The sequence below is a fragment of the Leptidea sinapis genome, chromosome 21, assembly GCF_905404315.1.
Source record: "Leptidea sinapis chromosome 21, ilLepSina1.1, whole genome shotgun sequence".
In the NCBI taxonomy this organism is placed as follows: Eukaryota; Metazoa; Arthropoda; class Insecta; order Lepidoptera; family Pieridae; genus Leptidea; species Leptidea sinapis.
This window is the reverse complement of record NC_066285.1, coordinates 9,472,159-9,494,629: the sequence shown is the minus strand read 5'-3', so window position 1 is coordinate 9,494,629 and position 22,471 is coordinate 9,472,159. Positions and strand designations below refer to the sequence as shown.

The window sequence follows — 22,471 nt, the reverse complement described above, 5'->3', positions numbered from 1 at the left end:
ACTTGTTAGTTGTTACAGTGTTTATAAGTGTGGTCAAGTCAAGTGAATCTGTAATCTGGTTAAATGGACTTTTCGAATGGAAAATTATTACTTAAAACTTAATAGTTTGATTTATCCTTTAAAAAGTGTGTATTTACGTAGTCAGTTTCTTTTATGTTAATAATATAATCATAGGATCACACACATACTGTTAGGTTATAATGGCAGAAGATCAAAATATTTTGTTAGAAAAAATTAAAGAACAAGGTGATATTGTGAGAAAATTAAAGGCATCGAAGGAGTCAAACGACAAGGTTGGTATATGTAAATAAAATACATACCACACATAATTACAGGTTACATTTCTATTGTATTGCATCATCTAATTATTGTATTTTGTAGGTTAAAAAGAACTCTAAAAAATTTCAAGATTTTGCTCAAATTGACCGACACCTGTCTCAATATAGCTATATAAGTGGTTTTTCACCTAGTAAACATGATATCGAATTATTTAAAACCATTGATGCTAATACAGATTTTACCAAATATAAGCATTTTAAGAGATGGTGGTGCCATATGCGGAGCTTCACAGATTCAGATATTAAAATGTTTCCAAATGTTAAACCTTTACTAGATGTACCTAACTTAGTGCAGGAAAACAATAAAAGTCTTGATGATAAGGTCAGTTGCTATTATGAAGACTATCTCTCGTTCATTGCACTTTTTTTCTTTATTTGCAAGTATATCATAGAAACCTATTTGAAACTCCACATATGGTTGTTTCGTTGCCACTTGTGTTTGTTTTTGATGATGATTGTATTTTTCCTTTTCCGGTAATAACACATCAGTGGTGACGAAGAATCATATTGGTGTAAGAGGTTGAACGTAAAGTAGAAAAGCATGTTGCTCAAAGCATACAAATTACTAGAAAGTAGTGCTACGGTATTGTTGCACAACACAAATAATGGATGTGGTTTCACAAAAAGCATTGCAACAACATCTTATTGTAAGGTATCTAACAGCTTAACACTATGTTATCTTTTGTACAGGTGATTTTTATAATATTAGAGGTCTAAAAGAGATAGTTGTTTTAAAATAAATAGTTTTTTTTATAAATATGGTTAACATTGTTGTAGAACAAAAGAAATACAACTATACCAAAAAAAAATTTATAATTCCAAATTACAATCATGTGCATTTTGTGTGGCAAGTATACCCAAAATTGGAATGTTGGCATGGCTTTATCTTAACTCATTTGCCTATAAGGATTATGCCTATCTATTTAGGATTCTGCCGCCTTCTGCCGAATTCTTTGGGATATTTGAAAAATTAAAAATCTTAGGTTGCTAATTGGCTATTTGTAGGAGAACTTGTGCAAACCTTCTGATGTGCTTATAAAACATGCCACTTAAAGTTCCATATGGAATTACAATCACTCTGTATCAATACAGAAATTGTAGCTTAACCCCTTATTCATAATGGTCCGCTAAATTTAAACAGATGCTTAGGAGTGTTTTTTCTCATTCTGACTTAGGTCAATAGAAGAAGCCAGAGTGAGAATTAGCAATGCTTTAAGTTAGCAGACTATTATGAATAAGGGGGTAATTGTTTTAGTGTGTAAATAGATATTATAGTTTTAAGTGTAGCAAATGGCATCTTTGTATGATGTTTATGTGATCTTTGATTGTATATATCATAGAACTGTCTTTAAATTCAAGTGTTTTTATCACCTCTGACAGATAAAAGAAGAAGTGTCAAAGTTATTGGCATTGAAGGCTCAACTTAAGCCTGAAGAAGCAACACCACAGAAGTTCACACTTAAAACAGCAAAGGGGACAAGGGATTATAATGCACAACAGATGACAATAAGGAACAATGTGCTACAAAAGATTACAAATGTTTTTAAGAAGCATGGTGCAGAGTGTCTTGATACCCCTGTTTTTGAATTAAAGGTAATTTTATTTAAAAATTCCATAATATTTCGATATTTTTGATACTTGATACACCCTGCCATTACAATGCTGCACCGCTCAAGATTATTGAAAAACCCAAAAATTACGAGTGGCACTACAACTGCGCAAATCACCTTGAGACATAAGATGTCAAGTCTCATTTGCCCAGTAATTTCACTAGCTATGTCTTAGTGTGTTTAGTATTATTATTTTACATGTAACTTGATTGTGCACACATTTTGCAGGATGTTTTAACTGGCAAATATGGAGAAGATTCTAAATTGATTTACGATCTTAAAGACCAGGGTGGAGAGATACTTTCACTGAGATATGATCTAACAGTCCCGCTTGCTCGATATCTAGCTATGAACAAGATAAACAACCTAAAGCGATATCACATTGCAAAGGTCTACCGAAGAGATAACCCAGCAATGACCAGGGGAAGATATCGAGAGTTTTATCAATGTGTATGTACCTGTATTATTTAAACATTTCTTTATTGTTATTTTAATTGATACTGTTGCATGGTTAAAGGTTCTTTTTATGGTAGATTATCACCACTAACTAAATCGATGTTCACATAGAATGATGTTGAACAAACGATAAAATATACCCTCTTATTTTACTCATCTCCCTACACATTATCTTTAATTTCATTGCTTTTATGCACCATAAATTATAGGTAAATGTAGACACAGCCTAATAGAATTGCCAGATTACTCACACACTAGCTGTGAGTCTGTACTTATGTACATACATATCTTATAAGCATATAATGTGAAAACTGCATATTACCTGTTCAAATATCTTGTTTGGGATTTCATTTGAATAAATTCGGAAAGTTGAGCTTAGACAAACAAAAAAGTTACTAAACAAGCAAAAGGAAAGAATAAACAAGTAAACAAATTGTTTATGTAACAGCTAGTTTTGCCACACTGCACCTTAAAGTGTAAGGCATAAGGTGTTATATCGTAAAATCGATGTGAGCTTCGTAATATTTTAATTAATTGCTTTTTAATACTCTTTCAGAATTGATTAATTATTTTTACAAATATTATCTAATTAGTTATTATTACTTTTAAATTTCTCTGGTAAAATATTACTCGATGAATTACTTGATGATGCTTTGATCTATCGCACTTCCTTATGCGTCTTTAGTCATACCAGTGTTTATGTAACGGAGTATGACGGCTCAGTGTCATTCAGAATAAGTCGTTAGTTTTCATTTCACAAGATGTTCCGCATCTAAAATGTTGCACTAAGCCCCAATCGAATGTTGACCGTCATTCATTAGCCGCCGTTCACCGCGCCTTTCATTTTCTATCAAGTACATTTCACATCTACACTGTGTACTGACCGATCTAGATTTATTACAAGCAATTGTCAAGGGTACCTGTCTATTCGCGTTCCAGTTTAGCGCTACAAATGTTTTACAAGGTATACTACTTTTGGCGCGTTAGAAAAATTATCAGAGTGAATTTTTACGATGCGCTCGCACATCGACACCCTAATGTTATTTACCGCCTTTCCTAATATACTATCTACACATATAGATAAATTACTACCTTCTACTGTCAGTAATTAGCTGTCAATAATCTGAAGCTGTCCCAATATACCCGATACGTCATTCTTATCGCCTTATATTGGGACGCGTGAATTGCAATTTCCATATAAACTTCTATCGCTGGTAAGCTATACGGAGGACGTATAGCATACCAGCGATTGACAGACAGCGTGTACGGATAAGGTGAGTTACCTTCGATAAGTTTATTGGGACAGAAAAGTCAACGATAGTTACGATTTTGCATCTCAAGTAGTCTACAACCGGAGATAGACTGAATATTGCGAACGGCCGTAAGACACCTAGACAATTTGTATCATACTTCAGCTGCCATAAAGCTTGTAATTGTCATAATATGTTTGTTTGAACAACGACCAGTGGACAAGAATTAAATTTCAAAAAGTTAAAAAAAAAACGCGTTATCACGTTCTTCAAAAAAATTTAACAAAAAAAACAACCGACTTCAAAAACACTATTCCAAATTACTTTTTTTGAAGTTAAAAATAATTTAATTAATATTTTAAATAGATTCATTTAACTAAATTATGCGGTATAATAATATTTTAATTGGTTTTCTTTTACACCTTTAATACATTATTGTTCTTTCTACAAACATAAACACCAAAGGAGTATTTATCTTTTTGCGTGCATTCTGTATAACTATCTACAAACACTTTATTTTTTGTATATTTATGTATATTTGAAATGGTTTTTATAATTGTCTTAAAGTACACATTTAAAAATAATATATCTACATTTAATTTATCTAGACGCGTTGGCGGTCTGCTATATGTACATGCATATATGCACACACAATAGCTGCGTCTCGTAACGGTGTCGCGAGTCCAGAGATTTTATCTCATCTAAAAATACGCGTATCGCGCTAAAAGAAGTTTTCAATTCAAAAATGTGGGTCATGCATCCTAAAATAACATAATAATATTGGGATGGAATGACCGCATACAGGGAAGTATCCTGTTAGGAGATTTACACTCGGCAAACTAGAATAGTTTCAAGGTCGGGGCCGGGTTATGACGTAATCGCTTGGTCGCCATGTACATATAACCAGTTACGAATAATTATAAACATCGTATTCACCTTTGCATAAGCTGTGTTGGTAATTGCGCATTTTTGACCTTTGTCATATGAATAGGTTTTCGGCGGAAGATAACCATATTTATACAGAAAGTGCTAAAGGAGGATGGCGAGAATTGGCCCACATAATTAAGAAAATAAGGAAGCATCGTACAAGTTTATATAAATTATAAACATAATTTTATACGATGTCTATATAATAAATATTGAGGCGCTAAGATATGGGAGGCGAAAGAAAGAAATTATTATAATTTATTAAAAAATAAGTCAACTTATACTAACGGAAAGTTTTGCGCAATCGACAAATAACGGAACGTATTGCGCAATTGACAACTAACGGAACGTTTTGCGCAATTGACATCTACATTTTTTTGACATGACAGTCCTTGTCATTATTTATATGGATGTTTCGACACCATCGAACTATCTACTCAAATCAGTAGTAAATCACAATAAAATTCAATAAGATTATTACCGTTTTTTTCTTTTTTCTTTTCTCACCTATGGTTGCCAAACCTGGACGTTTGATCTAAAAACGAGAAACAAAATACAGACTACTCAAAGGAGAATGGAGAGAAGCTGTCTAGGTTTAAAAATTAAAGACAGGGTGAGAAACGCAGACATCCGAAGCAAAACTAAAATAACCGATGCACTTATTTTCTCCCTCAAAAGAAAATGGAAGTGGGCGGGGCACGTGGCCAGATACTCTGACGACAGATGGACACACAGAGTGATTAAATGGTCCGGCCCTCGAGGCATTAGAAAGAGAGGCAGGCCTTGTGGTGGGACAGATGAAATAGTGGCGGTGGCGGGGCAAAGTTGGATAGAGATTGCAAAAACCAAAACTAGATGGAGTTCTTTGGAGGAGGCTTTTACCCAAAAGGGGTCCATATAAAACCAGAGATAGAGATAGTAACATAGAGTAATATTAAACAATTGTTATTTTTGCATGGAATCAAATAAAGCTTCATCATTATTATTATATTACCAAATATAAAGCTTGAAAAACGAATGAATTGTGAATCCTCAATTATTATAATTTCTTACTAATAACCTTAATTATTTCACTGATGGCCAACCTTCCACATAAATATTATATAATATTTTAGCGGACAGTAATTAGGCATACACATACATACAAATTATTGATTAAATAATGGATATCGTTTAATAATTTTAGGTTATATTTTACTTTTAGGTATTATCTTTTTTCTCCCACTTTTTTTAGACTTACTAACGATTTGCTTTTTTCTTAATTTTGTTACGTTCTACAATTATAAGTTTCCAGGATGTACGCCTCTTCTTTCAGTGGGTCCCAAAATAAATGCATTCTCGCCATTCTCCTTTCTGACATATTATTATATCTTATTAGCTGACCCAGCAAACGCTGTATTGCCAGATAAAGAAATAAAAAGAATATCAATAATAAAAATTTTTGGGGTATAAAAAAAAGATGAACGATTCTCAGACCTACGAAATATTAAATCGTATATAAAGTGTATCGTACTACACTAATTATTGTATTCGATTTCCATCTAGCAACCATATTTCTGTGGATGGAACAGTATAATATAAAAATCGTGATACAAAAATAGGTGTTGATTGTAGACAGATGAAAATTTGAAGTTGTATGTATTTTTTAATGCTGAATCATTTTTCAATTTGCGCCCAAACTGGTGCAGCAACACGCCATATCACAAAAAATTAATTGAATGGTTGTGTTCAGAAATTTAATTTGTGACAAAACTTAAGATTTATCAATCTACATAAAAATAATCTGATATATAGTAAACAACTTTAGTTAATCTACCAACTATAGTTAGCTAAAATTAAGTTTGTTTTTTAGCTCCTGAGAGAGTTAGAAATATATAGAGATTCTAATTAGTTATTCATTTTAAACTATTCTTTCATTTTGATTACAGAACGACGGGGGACATATCAAAGGAAAATGAAAATTGTTGTTTTTATTTGATTAAGAGCATTTTCTTATTTATTCACCTTTTAAAGATTCAGGGAATCTTTAACAGGGAACTTCCACAAATAATTCAAGACCAAAATTAGCCAAATCGGTCCAGTCGTTCTCGAGTTTTAGCGAGACTAACGAACAGCAATTTATTTTTATATATATAGATAGATGGTAACACACTCTGAGGCAACTACACATCTAATTAAAAATTATTATTAAATGTTTTTTATACCTATAAATTCATCCTAAAATCATCTTCCATGTTAATAATTCACAGATTTTTTTAAATCAGATTTTAATGTTAAAAGTAATATACAATTAACTGCCTAAACATTTATGTTTATATGTTAATTAACCTAACAAAGTTATAAAACTATGTTTTTATTGAATAATATATATTTATTATTGAGTATAATAATTTTGTATTCGTAGTGACGTCCTTTTTGTGCGATACAATGACCTTTCTGTTAATCTTATAGGTACTAAATGTACAGGAGTGTTTCATATATCAATCAATATATCAAAATTTAGGACTTTTGGTTTGATTTAAAAAAATATATTGATATGATTTTACTGATTAGGTAACGCACTTTCGGTATCAGTTAATTGTAATGTAGTTTAAGTTTTTTTATATCTGTTATAGTGACGGAATCATCGCCTGGTCACACTTAACAGTGGGAGACTCCTTTGCACAGGATGCCGGATAGATTATGAGTACCACAACGGCGCCTATTTCTGCCGTGAAGCAGTAATGTGTAAGCATTATTGTGTTTCGGACTGAAGGGCGCCGTAGCTAGTGAAATTACTGGGCAAATGAGACTTAACATCTTGCCTCAAGGTGACGAGCGCAGTTGTAGTGCCGCTCAGAATTTTTGGGGCTTCAAGAATCCTGAGCGGCACTGCATTGTAATGGGCAGGGCGTATGAATTACCATCAGCTGAACGTCCTGCTCGTCTTGTCCCTTATTTTCATTTAAAAAAAAAATAACAAATACATCCTGTATTCTTATAGAGGTTGTAATCGTTAAGCTGTGTTCCTAATGTGGTATCTCGTAATGATCAGTGGGCTGGGTCGATGGTAGTGTGATTGGTTAGTTTATGATAGAACATATTATATAATAACTAACTGACCCAGCAAACGTTCTATCTTTATATATATAATTCTTGTGTGCGTGTGTATGTCACTGAACTCCTCCTAGACGGCTGGACCGATTTTATTGAAACTTTCTGTGTGCCTTCAGGTGGATTCGAGAATGGTTTAGATTTACAATTGAACTACCTCCTGAACGGCTGGACCGATTTTGATGAGATTTTTGTGTGTTCCAGTGAATTTGAGATTGATGTGTGTCTTCGGGTGGATTCAAGATAGGTTTAGATTCCCAATTAAACTACCTCCTAAACGGCTGGACCGATTTTGATGACTTTTTGTTTGTTTCAGTGAATTTGAGATTGGTTTAGATTCTCAATTACGTCCATATAATATAATTCTCCTGCTCATGTGTTTGTTAGTGAACTCCTCCTAACGGCTGGACAGATTTTTCAAATTTAAGACGTGTGTACAGCACAACGTCTGTTGGGTCCACTAGTTGCCATATAAAGTAATAAAAAAAAATCAATAATCAAAATTTTTAAAGTATAAAAAATAGATGACGACTGATTCTCAGACCTACCAAATATATTGTACATAAAATATATCGTACTACAATAATTATTACTTATATTCGTTTGCCTATTGCGGATCTGTGGATGGAACAGAATAATATAAAAATCGCGATACAAAAATAGGTGTTGATTTTTTTAATTAAAATTTGATGCTGTATGTATTTTGCAATGCTGAATCATAATAAAATAAAAAAAAGGGTGTGTACGTATTTATGCACGTAAGAAGTTATACTGCTTTGGCGTAACAGAGCAAAAATCCATAAAATTATGTATTCCTCCTGCTATGTCTACGTTTGTAGAAAGTACAATATTGTAAAAATCTTGTAACGATGGCTTTGACAACTAATTAGTAAACAACGAATACGGCTGTATGGGCTTGAACCCTTTGCCTATCCTAATAATGGATGAAGAAACCAAAAAAAAAACGAATTTCGCAAACGTCACACAATTTTAGGAACCAACTTCACCCTGTTACTTTTGTGTTACAGTGATGCGCGCTCATCTTAAAATTTCACTCTCATCATTTTTTCATAAAAGTCTAAAGAAGTATAACTTCAAAAAATTGTCAAAAAAAATAAAAAAATATTTAGAGGTTAGAGGACCCTTAACATATAGGGATATGAAAAATAGATGTTGGCCGATTCTCAGACCTATCCGACGGTTTGTTTCGGAGGAGTTTGGTAACAAACACCGCGACACGAGAATTTTATATATTAGAATCGTAAATCCCTATATTTTGATAAGGGTGACCAAGTTCTAAAATTTTTTGTTTTGACAATTTTTATTTTTTTTATTATGATTCAGCATTGAAAAATACATATAACATCAAATTTTCACCTCTCTACAATGAACACCTATTTTTGTATCGCGATTTTTTTATTATTCTGTTCCATCCACAGATCCGCAATAGGGTTGCAAGATGGCAATCGCAGACGGACATACACATATGTGTAATGTGTTTTGTAGGATTACGACATAGCGGGCCAGTTCGACCCCATGGTGCCGGACGCGGAGTGTTTGAAAGTGGTGACGGAGATATTGGACGCGCTTGACATTGGCAGATATGTGCTCAAGGTGAACCACAGACGACTGCTGGACGGAATGTTCGAGGCTTGCGGCGTGCCGGCTGACAAGTTCCGGTCAACGTGCTCTACGGTTGATAAACTCGATAAGGTAATTGTTGCGCAAACGATGAATCATGATTGAGAACTTTTTGTTGTAATACTTTTTGCGGACGCTTTCACATAATGACACTGCAATAATTTTATTGATTACGAGCGGTTGCCCGCATTCATGTTTTAATTTCTAAACGATTTTTATTCAAGTGAATTCTGGGAATAAATCTAAATTTTTATTTGTGTCAATGATTTTGGAGTATATGCCCTTTTTTGATGATAATTAGGAACGAGACGAGCAGGACGTTCAGCTGATGGTAATTGATCCCGCCCATTACAATGCAGTGCCGCTCAGGATTCTCGAAAAAATCAAAAATTTCTGAGCGACTCTACAATTGCACTCGTCAACTTGAGACAGAAGATGTTAACTCTCATTTGCCCAGTTACCTCACTAACTACGGCGTCCTTCGGACGAAAACACAGTAATTATTATTATTATTATATTATTATTACTACTATTTTCGAGTAAAAGTAGTTTAAAATCCTTGTATAACATTTGGTATGTCCCAGTGACTTTCGTTTAGCCTTATCTGTATAGTATTGCACCTTTGAACTGCACTAAGGCCAGAACCTGTTATTGGTATTTGTGAACGGAATTAGTTCATTGCCAAGTTGTACCAGTCGCAAAGTTTCTACCAGTGGGAGGCTCCTTCGCAAAGGATGTTTTGATTATGTGTACCACAACGGCTAAACCGATTTGTATGAAATTTTGTGTGTCTGAGAATCGGCTAACATCTATTTTTGATAGCCCAAAAAACATTTTTTAATTAGTTTGTATGGCAATACAAAATTGCTAGGTCAGCTAGTATTCTATAATATTATTACTTTTTATCAGTTAAAAAATTCAAAATTTATTTTAAACAATTTGTCTTCATGGATGTTTTAACACACATTATATGTGTATGGTCTGCGGATCTTAAGAGTTAACTACCTGCCGCACTTTGTTCCATACTGAAGTCAAAGTCAAAAATACTTTATTGGCATAAAATCAACAAATTGCTCGTCAACGTCAATCACTAAAAATACAATTTAAATACATGCTAATTTCACAAAAGTTTATACATATCATCATCCGGAAGACGTCCACTGCTGGACAAAGGCCTCCCCCAAAGATCTCCACGACGATCGGTCCTGCGCTGCCCTCATCCAACGTATTCTGGCAATCTTGACCAGATCGTCGGTCCATCTTAAAATACTACCCTACCAATACTGCGTCTTCCATATTGTAATTTTCAATTCCATATTGTAATATCGTTTACGTAATCATTATTAATATTGTAATAAGCCTTCGACACGAGTCTGAGAAATAGCTTGCTACCGGATCTAACCCAAGAGTTTAAAAAAATCAATAAATGTCCTTCTAGATGAGCTGGGATGAAGTGAGAACAGAAATGATAAACGAGAAAGGCGTAACACCGGACGCAGCAGATCAGATTGGTGAATATGTACGACTGAATGGTGGAACAGAGCTGGTTGAGAAGCTTCTGGCTGATGAGAAACTGTCCAAGTGCAAAAGTGCGGTAGAGGGACTCGAAGGAATCAAACTGTTGTTGCATTTTTGCAGTCTTTTTGGTATCAAAGACAAGATAGTGTTCGATCTGAGTCTGGCGAGGGGATTGGATTATTATACTGGAGTCATCTATGAGGCGGTCTTGACTCGTAAGTAGATGAATTATTATAACTGTTCAATTATAAGTATTCTGTATAGTCCCACGTTTCTCAAGCGGGGGTCGCGACCCTTAGGGGCTAGAATTTGTTTTTAAAGGGGGTTGCAATCTGTTAAAAAATAATAAATACAATCTACATATAGGTACAAAGGATTCGTTTATTAAAGGTATGAATTTAAGTTTAGTGGTATAAAACTAAATTAATTAGTTAATACAATATTTGGCATAATTAAATTATTTTCTTGCTTCTCTTCATGCTTCTCTCCCAAAAGCATTATGAAGACGAGCGGCACAGTCTTGTGGAGAGAGAGAGAACTTTTAAAATCATATATAATCATCTCTCTAAAAACTTTGCGACTTAATTCAATTTTCGTTGCGTACGTAGAACTTTGATGTGTGATAAAAAACAATTGACAAATGATTTCCCGCCAATTGTTTTTTTAATTACTAAGAAGGTTGCAACCTTACGTTTCAAACAATAGTACATTCGAAATTCTAATAGTTCCGATAAGCTAGAAGTGCAAAACTTTTAGTGTGCCCCATGTACTACCAAATTTATCGATATTGTTACGTGCCGATTTTGTAATTTCTTATCTGTTAGGTACAAATTATAGTTAATTCGTGTTTCAGAGCCCATCAAAATAGGCAATGAGGAGCAAACAGTTGGATCTATAGCTGGCGGGGGGAGATATGACAACCTGGTGGGAATGTTTGACTCGAAGAACAAACAGGTGAATAGAAATAACACACATAAGATTGTAATTTATTGAGGGCGCATGACAAGATATATGTTTAAATATTTATGATGTACTTATGAATATATAAAATATATAGTTATGAATGGCTTTTTTACCAATTTCACATTGGCCCAAACACTAACGAATGATGCCGGTGGTATAGTTTGCTTATTTTTTATTTAAAATGTTTCATGGATAAAACCATATGTGTAATGAACATAAGATGGTAATCATATTTGAAGTATAAAAACTACTCAAATATAATAACTTATAATTAATATCACGCACAAAGTAGCAATGTCGTGTTATGGCACCAGAACACTTACGCGAATTCGCGTACGTGACACGCCTATATAGTAAATATGAGAACCGACTTGCAATGCAATGAATCGGTACGACCGCAGGCGGCGGAGGCAGGAGGGGGACGCCACTCGCCCTTTTCTACCTAGTTCCTATTTGTATTTATTACACATACTATGATAAAACTAAAAACTGTGAATGGTGTAATAAGTTTTTGTACATTCTTAATATAAAATAAAAAATATTTTGTTAATACTATCTTAATTTAATATATACAAATTACGTGTCACGTTGTTTGTCCGCGATGGACTCCTAAACTAATGAACGGATTTTAATGGGGATTACTTCATGGAGTGCAGTTTAGTCCAACTTGAGAGATAGGATAGTGTTTATTTCGGGACCCATAATTATTTTTATTTCCAATATTTGTTTTCTATGGACATATTTTCTATGAGAGAATTTATTGACGCACGGTTTGACAGTTCTGCTGTGAAACAATTTCGTTTCAACAACAGCGAGCATATTTTAGGAAATAATTCTTGATGTTACGAAATATTATCGATGAATTCATAAAAAAACAGTTTATTATTTATTATGTACAGAACAACGTCTGTCGGGTCAGCTAGTTATATATATATAAAAAAAAAACAATACTACACTCACGGCAGAACCAGAAGCATCAGCAACAAACTTAACTTATTATTCTATTTATTTATTTATTTAAAATTTTAATTTGTGATTTTCGTCTGTGACCATAATAACCAGAACATGGGGATAAATAAATAGTAGCGTTAATACGAAATGTTTAAGTTCAGATATAATTTACACGTATTTAATAATTTAAGTAGTATTTTTGGTATAAATAATCATTTTTCATCAATCAGTTCTATCTATGTCATATTTAAGTTTACAAGAAAACCACCAAACCACCTAAATTATTAAAAAATCACTCATAATAACAACACACTACACACCCAAACACACACACACAGAAAACATGATATTATGCGGACATTTATTTTTTTTCCTTGCTTACTTTGCTATATTTGTTTTAGTATTTGCCTATATAATATAAAATCACTGTTGGCCAATGATCTGTACTTTGTTACCTAGCTAATAAGAGATGTAATGTGCTGTAGATTTTATGAAATAAATAAATAAAAAGATTTAGTTTTTATTTAACATTACTTTTTAGTTTGCTACTTAAAAAAAAGATTTGCTCTATATAATAATATATTTATCGTGACCATTTTTGTAACTTAATAGTATAATAATAATAAATTTATTTATTTATTTCCATATAACTACGATCCATTGTTAGTAAACTTATATTAGTTCCTTATATAACATAAGTTTACTAAACTTATATAATCTAATTGTGTTAGTAATTATATCTACGAAGGGACATATTCATTTATACTATTTTTTAGTATATATGTTTCATTTTATTGTTTCTGTCTATTATAAGTTTATTTTACATCTTTTGTATTTTTCAAAATAAGCATTTTTCTTTCTTTCTTCTTATCAAAAAAATATCGTTCCAGGTGCCCTGTGTGGGTGTTAGTATAGGTGTGGAGCGTATATTCTCGGTGCTGGAAGCGAAACTAGCGGCGGGTGAGATCAGCGTGCGAACGACAGAGGTGGACGTATATGTCGCGTCGGCGCAGAAGAACTTCCTGGACGAGCGGATGAAGATATGTGCTCAACTGTGGGACGCTGGCATCAAGGTTAAATTACAATTGGACATAATTCCAGAAAAACGTTCCAAACCACAATCATCTCGAAATTGAGTTTAGAACACAAAACTGGTCATGTGATTCATCCATTAACGGACTGATAAAAAATGGCAGCCCTTCTGTCACTCTTTAAATGAAATTATGACTTAGTAGCCCAACCCACATGAATGGAATACACTAATAATTATAAAACATTAAACACGAATTCCTTAAAATGTGAAGTTTGTGGCTTGGAACATTTTTCAGGAACTACGTCCAATTCTGCCTAAAAATTTGTAATTAAATGAAAATGAATAATTTATCTCGGAAGAAAATTTTAAGCACACATTCAAACAAAATCACTTAGGTCATTAATAGGTCTAGATAGACTAGGTATGACAGCTGTGAAACCGTCGAAAAAAATTTAGTTTAGAACTAACCTGTGTTTTGAGCAATGCACGCACACTAATACAAAGTGTCATACAAATCGCGAGTGTAAGTCGTTGCTTTTGCGTGACATTTGGTAGTAAAAATATAAATAATTGTTAAACTAAAATAGATCTTATACAAAATTGAGTTAAAAATGTAACTAAAAATAAAAAAAATGCAATAGTTAAAATAATAAAAAATGTATGTGTGTATATATATAAGAAGTAATAAAATGTAATTGTTTCATTAAACTTATTGTATTATATATAATATAGGAAAAATGAAACAGAGCTCACCATGTCTGGGATGTAGGAATTTCGGTTCTTTGTCCGAAAATTGGAGATTGAATGTAAACCCCGTAGCGGCGGTGGTAAATTATTCCAGCATTTGGTGGCATTCAACTTTCCATAACTTTTTTGTTATTGCATAAACTTCCATGACTCGGAAACAAACATGTATGCTAACTTATGTAATGCAATTGTAATATTAAAAAAAAGAGGTCAAAACAAATTCTTGCGCTGTTTCTACTTTCTCATAGCGCCGTTTGTTTCCGAAGCGGTGTTTAATTGTCATCAAAAAGTTAAGGAATCTATTTTGTGAAAATAAAAGAAATTTTTACATATGCATCATAAAATCATTAGTTAACTAAACACTGGACGATAGAATGAGTTACCTACTTATTTGACCTAATTAGCCATTTAGGTATATTGTTACCGCTTTTGTTGATGTAAAAAAAACCGTTCTATGTTTGAGAAGACTTTCGCTCCGACCAAATTACTAAAAGAAAATATATATACCAATAACTACCTTGAGAATGACCAAGTGCCTGGAGAAACCCTCGTGCGTTTGGCGGCTATAAATAGATGACGTAGTTAAACATGTATTTCAAAATATTCAAATATTTTTGTTCAAAATAGGAAATAATATCACTTATTTGAATGTCAAAAACTACCACCCATTCGAAAACTTATGCCACACACCTGAGAGGAACGGGCGCAAGAAACTCAGCGGGAGCTTTTTTTTTTTAAATAAAGACATGGTTGTAATGTAAAATTCATCTTTTGAATTTCGTAATACATTATTTTGTTTTGAATATTTTCTGGGATCTTGTTGGAAAAGCACATACAACGCCCACTTACTAAATAACTCCACTAACTTAGCCGAGTAGTAGGCATTATGAGTTTTTTTTTTTTATGGAGTAGGAGGACAAACGAGCGTACGGGTCACCTGTTGTTAAGTGATCACCGCCGCCCACAATCTCTTGCAACACCAGAGGAATCACAGGAGCGTTGCCGGGCTTTAAGGAAGGTGTACGCGCTTTTTTTGAAGGTACCCATGTCCCGGAAACACCGCACAAGGAAGCTCATTCCACAGCTTTGTAGTACGTGGAAGAAAGCTCCTTGAAAACCGCACTGTGGAGGAACGCCACACATCCAGATGGTGAGGATGATATCCTAACTTGTGGCGTGTCGTGCGAAGGTGGAATTCGGCGGCAGGAATCAGGTTAAACAGCTCTTCGGAACACTCCCCGTGATAAATGCGGTAGGAGACACACAATGAAGCGACGTCAGAGACGACGAAGACAGAGCACTGGAAGTTTATATTTGTTTTCATTTCGCAGACCGAGCAATCATACAAAAAGAATCCCAAGATGCTGACACAGTTGCAGCACTGTGAAGAGAATGGTATTCCCTTCGCTGTGGTTCTGGGCGAGGCTGAACTCAAACGTGGCGTGGTCAAGATACGGAACATCGTCACCAGGGAGGAGGTCGAGGTGCCCCAGGATGACCTGGTTCAAGAGTTGAAGGTGAAGATAGATGCGCTGGATAGAAAAGTAATGAATGGACCGGTTGTGTGATGTGCTGAAATTGTTCCATTGATGCATTTTTTTACGGGCTGAGAAAACTAAAATGAATAAAAAAAAGATGAATAATTTCATCATATATCAACCTAAATTCCAAAGTATAAAAATTCAGAAAAAGGGTTCCAACAAAACAACTCGAGTTGTTACTGTTTCAAACGAATATATTCTAGAATTATGAAGAAATATTCTGAGTCTAAACAATTTGTTATGTTTTTAAAATGATAAACTCACTTCTGTGATTAAATACGGAAATAATGATTTTTTTAATATAAATAGTTATCACTTTAAAAAAAATAACAAATTGTTTAGAATTGAAAGAGCGACATCTCAAGTCAATTTCCTAATATATATATAGTGGTGTTGAGCAGATTATCAACTGTAAAGTAGATCCTGTAGATGAAGCCACAACCTGATAGTTGAACAAAGCATACAAGATTTATCAATGATACGTTACTCAAACGGTTGGCTCAGTTGGAAGAGCGCTCGCACGGAACGCGAGAGGGCGCGTGTTCGAGTCCCGCATTGTTCATAAATTTTGTTTTCAAATTTTATTTCTGTAATATAGGAAGTAACAACTAAATTGTATTCACATATCGACTTATTTCTCTTTGATAGAGGTGGGTTATTGTTTATGGAACATTTGTCATACTTATCTCAAACTTACTGAATTTCGGATTTGTTACACTTTGGAACTGAGGTGTCAATGTATTACGCAAAATTCGGGCAATTTTTTTTTGGCTTAAGAAATGACCTCAAAAGAGTAACTTAAATAGTTGAGTTAAAACTAGACATCAATTAATTACGTTTGTATTCGTATAGAGTTGTTGCTTATAAAACTTCTGTTATTGGCTATCACCAATTATTGTACAGTATAAGAAGTTGTGATATTGTTTGGTCATGTACCTGGTGTTACCGACCGCATATTCATAGATGAATTATGTATTTCTGTGTTTGTTGTATTGTTTCAATTCGAATCTCTTAATCATCTCAGTAAGATTTCATTAGAAGTGGCGCCATTTCGCTCTGAACAAAGATTTACTCTGTACTTTTCAAAGAGCAAAATATGTTGATCAGTTCCTATATGATAAAATTGATCAATTTTATTACTTAGCTCGGAAAAGTGGCCAAATTTTTATTGTGGATGTAACGGGACAATTCAGTTTATTAGATCCCACATTTTGTACAATGTACTTAATAAATCCCTGCAAATATAACGGTATTCTGCCATTATCAAAAGTCACAGAAGCGTTTATAGCAAACTTGTCTCTGATTTCACTTTGGTTACCATCAATATATTATATTATATGAAGTACAAATCCTATTATTTATATATTACACAATAATTTGTGCAGTACATGCCCAATAATGACAAAACTTGTAAAAGTCAATTTTTGATAGCTTGAGTTGAATTATTGCAATTTTCGTAGGGATCATAAGTTTATTTTAATTTTAATATAACCCATGTTGTTGCTTATAAGGGACCTTTTCTGGTAAACAATTGCTTAAATTGCTACAAATTAAATTTAAAAACAAATTTTATGAACGATGCAGGACTCGAACTCGCGACCTTAGCGTTCCGTGCGAGCGCTCTTCCACTGAGCCAACCGTTCGTTAATTTGTGTAGTTAATCCCAGAAGTGAAAAATTGTTTGCTACAGTTTGTTTTAGGTACTTTATCGGAAACAAACACATACAACAATAAGCTATATGAAATGACGTAATTTGTGGATAGGTGCCAAAAAGGTTTATAAATAACTGAATTTAGAATGGATTTGTTATAATATGTTAACAGTTTTATATCTAAACAATTTGTTATGTTTTTAAAGTGATAACCCTCACTTCTAGGATTAATACACAAATAAAATTTGAAAAACAAAATTTTATGGACGATGCGGGATTCGAACCCACGACCTCCGATGTTCCGTGAACGGTTAGCTCAGTTGGTTAGAGCACCGGCAATTTCCGGCAACACCGGAGGTCGTGGGTTCGAATCCCGCATCGTTCATAAAATTTTGTTTTTCAAGTTTTATATCATTAGGACTTGAATCTTCTAAATTTTTGATCCAATCACACTAGTAATTTGTCCGTAATTGTTTTCATGTCCGACTATTAAATGCTTAGAAATGGAACAACTTTATAGCTAATCATAATATTTTATAGTAATATTGTTCCTTTGCACTTGGAGGTTATGTTGTACAAATAATTCACATGCTTTATGATACAATTTCATGTCGGGTAAATTCTTTTTGCATTTAAGAAGATGCATTTAGAATATATATTAACATAAAGTGCATTTAAAGTTACAACTCGTTTCTCTCAAAATCAACACCACAAATAAAGGGATAGTCTTTAACTGTCTTACATAATAAATGTTCTAGATTGAGAAGTACAGTCACATAAGGTCAGTATCATCAAAATTTAATGAAGAAAGTATGTTATTTCTAGTATTTCTGCCATTAGAAATACGAATTCAATACTAATTTATTACAAAAACTTGAGAATTATTTATATTTTCAAAATGAAAGTCATAGTTTTATTATCTGTATGTCTCGTGACCGAAAACGCCGACCACCATTTTGTGACGTCACTAAAGCTGTAACAATTTGACGTTAGCAACACACCAACGATACGGACTATGAAAAGTCGTTTTTATTTTTATAAAAATCAATAAGGATTGTAACGCACATTTGATATTTTTGTTTGTTTATGTTATTATGACGTCACGATCATGGCGGCACCCTTTTTGGCGCGACTATTTTTATCATCATTTAAATTTAAAACATTTTTTCTTAGCATAAAGTGGAATTATTTTGAAGACATAAAAATACCAGTTGGTATTCGAATCTTTACGATAATTTTAGAATATATTTAAAAAAAAGTTGAAGTATAGTCTATTTTACTGTACAGCGTATCACTATAATGGCGACATTAAATGAACACACGGGTAGGTCTATCTAACCTTAATCGTAAAAAAATAATTTTATAATTTTAAGTATATAATTGATATTTTCAAACAAACAAATAATATATTTAGTAAAAAAAAATTTAATCACCCTTACGTGGTCGCATATGACGTCACGAAGTATGTGTCAGTGCCTACGCTAGCGCGCGGCTACTAGATTTCTTACAGGCTGTTCCGAAATTATATTATGGAGAGTTTTTTTAATATTTATTTATGATTACGATTGAATTACTAGTACTACTACCGTAGCTAGTGAAATTACTGTGAAAATGAGACTTAACATCTTATGTCTCAAGGTGACGAGCGCACTTGTAGTGCCGCTCAGAACTTTTGGGGTGTTTAAGGAATCCTGAGCGGCACTGTTCTGCAATGGGCAGAGCGTATCAATTACCATCAGCTAAACGTCCTTCTCGTTTTGTCCCTTATTTTCATAAAAAATAGTACTACTACCCGTATGTTTATTTAATGTCGTCAATTTAGCGCTGCGCTGTAGATTTTAAATTGGGTAAAGTATCGATTTTCGATATCGATATCGAATATCGATATTCGAGCTTCTTGGATTGAATTTCACACTGACTGTACTTACCTATCAAGAATGTTTAGTAGGGTTAATTACCGTGGTGGGTACAATTGTGCCTATTCATTAAAGTGATAGTAAAATTAGAAATAATAAAAGCTAGCTCCTCATTCTGCATTAACAATAGCAGCTTATAAAAAAGTATGTTAATTATAATCATTACAATCACAAATGATATTGTCGTCAACTGAACTAACCTTTCCAGTTTCGTATGTCTGCATTGCATCATAATTTATGTTAAATTTGATTAGTTTTTATGGAAAGAAAGAGTGTTTTCTTATTATTCATGCAACCATTAGCCAATCGATAGTTGGTCACGAGAATACGAAGTAGATATTAAAATACTACACTCATATGTTTATAATGATTTGGCTAGCGTTTAGCAGAAAGGAACCAGTCCACAGAATCGTAAAAAAATACTGTTTGACACCCCGAACAAAACTTATCCGATATTTATAATTTTAAAAGGAACTATTTCACTTCTCGTATTTGTAGCAATGATATTGAACACATACACAAAATATATACTAAAAGTCACAAAACAAAACAATAACTATCTTTTGACTTTGGACCTCAAATACTCAGCTTAGTTTGCATGTGGACTGGTTCCATTCTAATCTAATCTCTAAACTCTACGATGTCTACAGATGAAATATACAGAACCGATGAAAAGTGGCCAATTTTATTACTGTAGTTTGCGTGACAAGCTACGTCTTACACTCGCGACTTGTATGTAATTTTGTGTTAATGTGCGTGCATTGCTCAAAATAAAGGTTATCTCTCAACCTCAATTTTTCTCGGTGTTTTCACAACTGTCACAGTCTATCTAGACGAGTAAGTCATCGAAGAGTATAAGTGAATTATAGTAAAGTTAATTAAATTCACAGTTCAATGCTTGTGTTTGGACCAGTATCTATGTGTATTGTTTATTAAATACAAAAATAAAAAATATTTGGTCGGTATAAATTTCAGAATTAAAAATAAACAACTAATTTCTTATAAATGACAACATAAGATATTGTGTGCGTATGAATTGCTTGTATACGAGTTATTACCAATAAGTTAATTTAATGTTACAATACCTAAAATACGTGTGTATACTTGGTCTAAATTTTATTATACTTTTAAATATAATGCTTTGATTATTTATTGTAGAGGTCTTAGGATATTTATAAACGCAGTTGTATTAGAAAAAGTTCTTTGTTACCTACGAAAAGTATTTTGTTTTTTTTTTTAATAAATGAAATTAAATTAAAAGTGTTTTTAATTTTGATATTTTAGGTTAATTATTTTAAGTGATACTCGTTTAAATTCAAGGACTAGCTCATTACAACAGAGATTAGTGAAACACAATTTTATATTAGAGGCATTTACGTAAAATAAATAATAGACTCACAGTTACGCTGATAAATTGTCTGAAGCGAAACTCTGACCAAGCGTCTATTAGGCCGAGTTTCGACCGCGCTTTGAATAAAACGCCACGCAATGACAAAGAGTTCAGTGAAGAACTGTCCAAATAACAGCATATCCAAACTTTAAAAGGATGGAGTGTCGTATTTTAGGCAAGTAAATAAAAATAAAAAAGCCTTTTATTTCTTACAGCTTATAAAACATGAAGTTAGATTAAGTTAGTTTACCTACATACACTTATTAGTTTTGTAAGTAATTAACTTTGGTTCCTTAAATTTACTTGTGTTAGTTTTTCCTTAATCCTATATTATTATTCTTCATTCTGTAAGAACTCCTCTGTAGGTGAAGGCCACTTCCAAAGATAGCCAGTCCTCTCTAGATTGGGCTACTTGAATCCAGTTGGGGCCAGCTGTTTTTTTGATGTCATCTTCCCAACTAGCTACAGGTCTACCTCTCTTTCTTTTTCCCTGTGGACCCGCCCATGTGGTCACCGTTTTCGTCCATCTCTTGTCACGTAGACGCGCCACATGTCCGGCCCACCTCCATTTTAGTGACCGAGCGTGTTCTAATCCATCTCTTGCCTTGGTTATGTTTCTAATTTTGGTGTGCCTTATTATTTTAGGCAAGTGCCCCTTTAAATTAACAAAGTTGTGTAACTAATTTGACGTGTTTAATTACTTTGCTGTGTATTTTTGTGACGTAGAGCACTTCTATTGATGTATGTACAATAGACTTTGAACATTACTGCCACGAGACAGGGTGCTAATTAAAATGAATGCTTGAATGTTATCTGTATAGGTTAATGTGTACGTATATAAAACGCCGTCCGGACATTTTCTGACGACCTTTCAATAGGCGATTGGGAGTTAAGTTGTTTTATAGTTCGTCAATGATTAGAGGGTGCAAATCCGCAAGAATGCGGCTGAGAGTTGGGCAGAGAGTCAAATGTCGCTGCAGAAGGAAGGTATAAAATCTGGAAACTAGTCGCATAGGTCCGTTTCTGGTATTGTGTCGTTAGATTTTGAAAAGTGAATCGCGCGGTTGTGGAATGCTTGACATCAATGCTTAACGGTGAAAATTCCCACTTTGAAGTTATGTCTGGTTTCACCAACGTCTCCTAGTTGTATTATCCTTAACTGTGCTTCCGATCAATTCCCGAGATAAGCAGCATTACATAATAGTATAGATATTATATAGATTTGAGCTAAGTTGCTCATTATACTCGAGGCTGTGGGTTGCAGTAACTGCGAGGAATAAACATACAATTTAATGCATCATGGGCAATGACGCCCAAGTTTTTTTTTCACGCGCCAAATGTAAGATGATTGATTACATATAGCTTACTTCAAAATTATAATTTAAGTGATAAAATGCATAATATATTTTATAACAAGTTATTGTGCATTATAAATAAATCGATAA

The 22,471-nt window shown here is 33.5% G+C and overlaps 1 protein-coding gene across 3 annotated transcripts; it reads left to right on the top strand.

Annotated features, from left to right (window-relative positions):
* On the top strand, positions 1 to 20,896 carry LOC126970630 (histidine--tRNA ligase, cytoplasmic). Of its 3 annotated transcripts, none has more exons than XM_050816697.1 (9): positions 1 to 293; positions 382 to 660; positions 1,719 to 1,931; positions 2,177 to 2,398; positions 9,181 to 9,387; positions 10,754 to 11,048; positions 11,687 to 11,787; positions 13,638 to 13,820; positions 15,859 to 20,896. In XM_050816697.1, exons 1-9 carry the CDS (start codon positions 201 to 203, stop codon positions 16,093 to 16,095), a joined length of 1,830 nt encoding a protein of 609 aa, XP_050672654.1. In that variant the 5' UTR covers positions 1 to 200; the 3' UTR covers positions 16,096 to 20,896. The 3 variants fall into 3 exon arrangements, with proteins under 3 accessions (XP_050672654.1, XP_050672655.1, XP_050672657.1); XM_050816698.1 differs by lacking the exon at positions 382 to 660 and adding an exon at positions 828 to 990 and having other exon boundaries at positions 4 to 293; XM_050816700.1 differs by lacking the exon at positions 382 to 660 and having other exon boundaries at positions 5 to 293.
* Positions 20,897 to 22,471: the final 1,575 nt, after the last annotated feature.